A 7,912-nucleotide genomic window follows, 5' to 3' on the forward strand; every position below is an offset into this window, starting at 1 on the left:
CTGAATTCCCAGTGTGTGTTTTAGAACTAATTATTATTATATAAGTAGTATTCACCTATTTTAATAGGTGTTAAGGCAGGTTATGTCAAAACTTTACACGCTACATATTTGTGAAATAGGTATCAGATATTCAAACATTTAAATAAGAGGTTTCAGATTGTTGCTTAAGCTGTGATTTGTATAAAGGGAAGGAGGTGTGGGTAAAAAAAAATGTTTTCAGTTCATGTCAAATGAAAAGTGATGCTTATTTTTTTTTACAGACGCACATTCAAAACTATAAACGGTAAAAGGTATCATATATACATACGTGTATGTTTACTGCATTTTTTCAAAGTAGACTTTGAGTGCAAGCAGGCCTACTGTTAGGTTTTTCCAAAAAGCTGTATACAATGCATACTGTAGCATATGTTTATTACATCAACGTCATGACTTAATTATTTTTGCTTTAATTAATTTCAGCAACACAGTACACTAATGTAGATGATAGTTAAGTAATTACTACTACCACCAATAACAGTAATAAATAATATACGTAGCTATTTTCCCATTACGTTGTCAAATTATTATAATAAGGATAATAATATCAAGCTGCATATTTCTTTAAAAAGTTGATTATTTTAAAACACTTGACCTTAGTAACTGTGTGGTATGCTTTAAAAAAGAGAAAAGAAACAACAAAATAAATGAAGTCACCCGTTCAAAAAACACTGGTATTAAAACAACCTGTTACGTTTCTGCCAAATTTGAGTCATGCTCTGCCAAGTGCTCCGCCCTGAAAGGTGAGGATTTGTCTCCCTCTGTTATCTGATCTTTTTTTTCTTTCGTTTAAGATTTGTGTGTGTATATATATATATATATATATATATATATATATATATATATATATATGATTTCTCACGCAAATCAAATAGTTTTCATTCATAAAAATATGTTTGTTTTTCTTTAGGCTCAAGCAATTATGAACTCAATGCATGCCACAGTGAATGTGTTTTTAAAAGCTTTTATTCCAAAATAACGCTTTAGGCATCACTTTTAGGAAAATATACACAATAATTGCGTTTTACATTGGCAGTGGTACTTTCAGAAACAGTATTGTGCACAACTCTTTACTGCTCGATTCGAGCTTTGTCACCTTGAGCATCAGAATAGATTTCAACCACAACATGTTGCAGCTCGTCATTAAAAACGTTTTAAAATGTCCATTTTGGCACACTGATGCCATAGTTTTAAAGAAATGACATAAGAACCTGTTAACACACAAGTATTCAAATAATATAATTTACTATGCAGTCCCTGATATTTCTTTTCCATCCTTATTTTGTTTTGACCAGGACAAAGTCAAGTTATCAACAGCAAACAGAAACACAAAATAACAACATAACGTTCTGTCTGAAGCGACTGATGGTCAGATCCGAGTCAATGCATATAAAATGCATTTAGTTACGACATAAAGTATACAGTGCATACGAAAGTGCTCACGAAAACAAATACATCTTCCTTTGTGCTTTTCTGCGCCTCCTTCACGCAAGCAAAGAGTCAATTTTGAATGCGTGGTAGCCGTTTACAGCTGCTCTCACGGCAGTAGGGGCTTGGATAGAGTTAGGCAAGCCGTCCGAAGTCAAATGAAAAGCTGTGAGAAAGTCTCTTCTGTGATCCAAGCCCAGGACGGGGTCTGAATAGCCGCACCTGTATGCCTGCAGCAACTGTGAAGCCCCGGGGTTGACTGGGAACATAGGCTGCATGTGGGCTACAGCAGCAGGTGGATAACCCATGACATACGGCATCACTGGGGTGCTGCTGGGCCACATCACCCTGACACCAGACTGAGGGCTATTGTCTCTCTCAGGCTGCCCACCCTCCTTTCTCTTGAAGGGTTTGCTCAGGATGCTGTCAATAGCGAACGAGCTGGAAAACTTGGTGCTGCCACCGTCCTCCTTCAGGGCAGAGGAGCTGGTGACTCCTGCCGGCGCCTCCTCGCTGCCAGGCTGCTCCGAGACATCTTGGTCTTTGGGGGATTTCTTGTTGATGCGCTTCCTCCGGCGGCGGAAGACCCCGTCCGCAAAGGTGTACTCGCTGTTGGGGTTCAGCATCCAGTAGTTGTCCTTGCCCCAGGGTCGAGAGGGGTCCCGGAGCACTTTCAGAAAGCAGTCGTTCAGGGACAGGTTGTGCCGCACCGAGTTTCTCCAGCCGGTGTAAGTGCCTCTGAAAAAGGGGAATTTCTTCATCAGGTAGTCGTTGATCTCCGCCAGAGTCAGGCGGCCGGTCGTGGAGTCTCTGATGGCCATGGCGATCAGGGCGATGTAGGAGTAGGGCGGCTTGGGTCTCCGGGTGTAGGGTTTCGCTTTGCCATCAGCACCCGGGGTAGCAGGTGCAGGGCTGTTCGCCACACAGTCCCCATCCGAGCCCAGCTCCTCTTCCCCGGACAGGGGAGAGGGGACACTTCCTTCGGCGTCGCTGCACACCTCCAGCGGCTTTCCCTCAAAGTTGCTCCCGGAGAAAACTTCCAGTTTCATGGTGTTGCCTTTCTCTCCGTCTCTTCTGCAGTTTGAACAGTTTCCACACAAACAGATGCCGGCGTTTCTGCTTTGTAAGGTCACTAAAGCTTTTCTCGCAACATAAACGATAGCAATAATACAAAATAAATAAACAACTTGGGCAATACACAAATCAAGTGGATATCTTTCAGTTTCCCAGTGAGTTCAGTTAAGGCACCTAAGTCATTTCTGTAGAGGGACCAATTCCCAAACTGTCTCCTGAGACTCCCAGGAGCCGGGTTATAATATTATCACTTCACAAGACCAGCCCCCGTGGGCGGGATTTAGCGGCTGAACTTGGACTCATCACGAATCCATTGAAGCGATTGAAGAATTAAGCAATGCTCTCCAGAGCCACACACAACACACAGGGACAGCAACACAAAACACGCATGTTCATAACGATTCATGTTTCAATTCTTATTCATGAATTGTGTTTTTGTGTTTGTTTGTTCTCCATTCCCCCTCCCCTCCACCCCCGGCTTGCACCTCCAGCTGTACACCTGTTAGTAACCTGGGTCTCACCTGAGAGAGGCATCCATACGGGAGGTATCAGAGTAGAAAGTTTCATCAAAGGCAAGCAGGTGGCGTACGTTTACCAGACACCAGTCTCTGCCTCTAACACTCAGACAACATCTTATACGTTATTTAACTGACCTGTGTTACCTTTCGGAATCGTTTTAAGATTCACAGAGTGTCTTTCATCATAATTTCTGTAATGCAACACGGTAGGGTTATTTAAAACAAACTAAAAAGGAAAAAAAAAAGTATTAGAATTCAAACGTTTTCTATAATAATAACAAGAATAATCTAACTAGTTTGCCACTGATCTTGTGTTTATTACCATTTGTGTTTCCATTGTCCCCAAGGTTCAGGGGCACATTTATATATCATAAAATATATTTTTTACGTCTCCCCAGCATCGAGGGTGACGTTATCTTAGTCTACAAACGCCTTTTTTTGCATTTATATTTCAGATTTCTGCATCATAGGCATTATGCTCCAAATGATCAAAATGCATTAGCTTCTGCTCTCAGTGTGTATGTCTGTGTGCCTGTGTTAAGACTGAATGTGGAGGAGATACTCTCTGACATTGTATAGTTGTACAGATTCAGAAGAAATACGCCTTTTTTAGTCTCTCAAAAAGTAATACAATTCAAGAAATGATTACTTCTATTCATTCCCTGCCTTTTCTGTAGATCATGCATCTTAATCCGACTTTAATGTTAACTTTCAAGGTTTACAGCCGTTTGTGTGGAGCCTAAGAACATTGCCTCTTACACATACAACAAGCTTAAGAGCTATCAAAAGGTTGTGGGTAAACACATCAGAGGCATTCTTACTTTGAGCACCATTACTGCTAAAGGGGAGCCTAAGAAATCATCTCATTTGAAATTTTGAAGCGTTTTTCTAAATTCTAAGCTGGTGGCAGCTCAGCATGCATTTCCCCCCAGCAATTTATTAAAAAAATTCTACTCTACGTATAAGAATATATCTATCAGTAAGCAATAAGTGGGAAACAGACACCAAATTAACTTTCTGAACAACTGAACTACTTAGCACATGGGCCTTAAAAAATAATACCGCATTCAATTATTGATGATGGTATGCTTCTTCAATCAATATTGGGGTTCACCAGGCGGTGATATATTTTTGTTTGGTTCAGAGTCTGAATTAAACCCTCTTGCCAGGTTGTCAGTAACAAACACAAACACATGGGTGGGTTTGGTTTGTGTAGAAATATAAGTTTACAAGACGTGTTGTCAACGACAATTTGGGACTTTCAAGTACTGATACAGCAGGAAATTTAGATGCCAAGTGCATGATGAATCACTTGGCAACATACAATTACACAATGCTTCTTGACACTTCAAGAGTCAACACACTACACTTTGGAAAGTTTATTTTGGCTTTGCTGATAAAAGTATTCAGAGACCATCCAACCACTGTGCAGGGTCACATACATTTCATCTCTAAAACTCAGCAGTCCAGACACACACTTACCTCACATATATACTGTGGAGGCTGGTTTGCTTTTACAGTTCATGATTACAGTTAATGTATTATTGTTTCTCCCCCCACCACCCTTTTTTATAAACATGCTTAAGGGTTTGGGAGACATTTCAGGAATGGGGAAGTTATGCAAAGACAATAGTGAGATGATACTAAAGGGGTAAAAATAGATAACCTTGGAAGTGCTCCATAAAAGAAATAAAAGATCTGCATGTTTACATTTGAAAACTAAGGCAAGCACAAAAAAGAAAAAAAAAACTTGGGGATTACCTGAAAGGTCATCTGTAGTTGAGCACGAAGCGTGCTTGCAATAGTTAAATAGTTATACTAAAATCAACAGCACAGGGTTCCAGACTATAAAAACAGTTCAGTACTTAAGGAGAAAAGGTACATTTAAAGAAAAAGACAAGGCTTGATTAAACACATTTTGTGTTGCATCTAAGTAGTCTCTCTCTCACCTGGAAATCTTCATGAAATATCAATAACAAGTTAACAATCACTGCTGTATATAGGCTATGCTTGGCCATCTGTCACACACGCAGCATGTCACCATCTGTTTCTGCCCATTCCTGGAAACATATGCTAACTGGAACTTTCTTTTACACTCCCATGTCAAGTTCATCCCATAATTTCAGTTGGGTTTACCAGCAGCCCAGAACACACATTTTGAAACTTGTTCGTCTTCTTTCTGATGTAAATAATAAGCCGTTCATGCACAAGTGACCTGAATAAGTGTGTTACACCACATTGAAAAACTGAATACTATTCTCCCTTTCTTTCACATTTTATTTTACATGAATGTAGTTTGTATACTAGAAAATCTTCATGGCATGTTCTACTATAGGCAACCAACAACATTTTGAGTTTTTTTATTTTATTTTACAGTTTTTCCTCTTATATCTTTAGCATTCAGACATGTTTAAATTCATACATAACACTTGTCCTTTTTGCTCTTCTGACACGTCTTTATGATTTAGTCCATACTTTTGTTGTTTCTGAAGATTCCTTTGTTTGAACAAAGGCTTTTGAGCTGCAGCTGTACCTGTCATTTCTTGCATCAGCTATAATTATTTGATACTGAGGTTTCAGGACATGTTAGGATTAAAGATGATCTTCTATGAACAGGCAGGAAGAACAAGACTAAGGACAAAGTAAAATAAATACCTCTTTAAATCAAATGACAAAACAAAACCAGGCCTTTAAATTCCTTGAAATCCTGTCATATGACCTTTGACTAGTTGGTAGCCTTGACATAGGTGTGGAGTCTCTTCTGCCAGTCTGATTCTTTCTGCTGTTCTAACTCCTGTGTAATCTTCACACTGTTAACTGAATTATCTTAGTCTCAACACTATAGAAAGAAGAACTGTCTTCTTTCAACAACCAGCTCTTAGCTGATAAAGTAAACTAATTCGAAGAACAACTTCCAATTTCAGTGAAGAGCTTAACTGGATATAAACAAACACACACACACACACACACACGTATATTCTTTACTGAACTCCTTGCCATTGATCAGGCATACTTCAAAAATGCACACTACAGTACAATACTTACCTATTCAATGTTGTAATTTAACAGTCGAATATATAAAAGGAACATATTTAATTCCTTAAATTTTAAATTCAGGGATGAGGACATATCTTTTTTTGCCTTACCAAGAGCATGACCTTTGAATCTCAACGAGGAGTATTCTTCTGGCCCTAATAATAAAGAAAGCTTTTACTTTTTGAATAGAAGAAACTGATTGTGGTAACCAGGCCTTGGACATCTGTTGTTTATTTTCCTTCATTACAGTGTTACATAACATTAGTGAGACAGTATGTTCAGAGAGACCTGCTTTAGCTTTGCAAAGACTGAAACTACATCCATTACAAACAATGCCAGGATTGTGGGGGTAAAATAATGACACATTTCATAATGTAGTTCAGATATCTTACACAGTCATTGTAAACCATTTTCTAAAGAAAAGCCTGGCAAAATGAATCTGGGTACTTTTGTATGCATTTCAGGTGGGGGGTTTCTAGGATGAGAGCGAGGGAGACAGCTCAAGGCACTCTGGAATAGGAGACAGATTGAGATTGTGGTCTGACAATATTAGGCTTGCCATACAGAAAGAGATGAACATATGGAATTCATTAGTAAGGTAAGGTTGTAGCTGATGATCAACTGGGATCCTTCATAGATTGATGTGATAAAGTCCATAGACAAATGAGCTAATAGCCTATAAATGAAGCATCTTGCTCCTAATGACCCCCTCTCATCTTTTTACATGCACTCTCAAGTTCTACTTTGGTGTCCCTGACTTACAACACAAGAACTATGAATTATGGTGTGTCTTCAGGCAAGTTTCAACGGAGATGATTGAGGGTTTGAAATAAATAGAATGCGTGAGAATGCAAGGTTTAAAATAAGGACTTGATATCATAGCTCGTAGGCTCAATTGAAAAATAGGATTCCAATCCTAAAAATAACAGAACATAATCCTGGCGTCTGAAACACATTTTACTATTAAATGTATTACTAGATTTTCCAAGAATGGGAAAAAAAACTCTTTCTCTTTCGCTCTCTCGCTCTCTCTCTCTCTCTCTCTCTCTCTCTCTCTCTCTCTCTCTCTGCTTTCTCTCAATATAGTTTTAAATCATGCAATTGTTATATATCATATTCCTGCATACACTTTTATTTTCACAGTATTCTAGTCAGTTTTGTTCTTATTCTAATTTGTATTGATCCTTTTGTTTTGACAATTAAAATCTGTGTAATTTTAATGTAAACAGTGTTCAATAGAAGGGTGTTCCTGTTCTTTGGAAAGGTGGCTTCGTTGGAGCAGCTCGCACCTCCAGTCACTCACACCTCTGCATTCTTCGCTGCGCCTCTCACTTTCTCCAGAGCACTGTGTAAGCAGAAGCGACGGCGTGGCACAGGTTGGAAAGCTACCTGAGTTATGAGCTGTCGCCAAACCTAATGATAATTATTAAAATGTCATTTTGCCACACCTTCGTGCAGCCTGCAGGCTATGCTGACTTCAGATGAATTTCAAATATTCACCTTCCAGTGTTTGTGGAGTTCACATGCCAGCCACGGAAACCTGAGTGACCTGTCAGTGTCTACATCCGTGTTTCAAACGGCAAATAACACCAATAATAATAAACTATTCAGCGACGTAAACTTGCCTGCCCTCTCTAGCTAAATTCTTTATGCCTTAGTAGGTGAGGACAAATGATTACATTTACAGGAAGGGTTTATATCACTTGTATTTTCTCACTTTTTTCGACAAGACTTGCTATGGATCTTATAGCATTTATTCTGCTTAATCCTCTTTTGTTGTGACCCTGATTAGTGTGCATTTTCATGCCCAGCGATTTCTG

The 7,912-nt window shown here is 39.1% G+C and overlaps 1 protein-coding gene across 1 annotated transcript; it reads right to left on the reverse strand.

Annotated features, from left to right (window-relative positions):
* Positions 1 to 984: 984 nt before the first annotated feature.
* Positions 985 to 2,766, reverse strand: foxq1a (forkhead box Q1a). Its single transcript, XM_066722741.1, has one exon. The coding sequence runs from the start codon at positions 2,511 to 2,513 to the stop codon at positions 1,521 to 1,523; it is 993 nt and encodes a 330-aa protein (XP_066578838.1). The 5' UTR covers positions 2,514 to 2,766; the 3' UTR covers positions 985 to 1,520.
* Between the last annotated feature and the right edge of the window lie 5,146 nt (positions 2,767 to 7,912).

The sequence above is a fragment of the Amia ocellicauda genome, chromosome 2 (assembly GCF_036373705.1).
Source record: "Amia ocellicauda isolate fAmiCal2 chromosome 2, fAmiCal2.hap1, whole genome shotgun sequence".
NCBI lineage: Eukaryota > Metazoa > Chordata > Actinopteri > Amiiformes > Amiidae > Amia > Amia ocellicauda.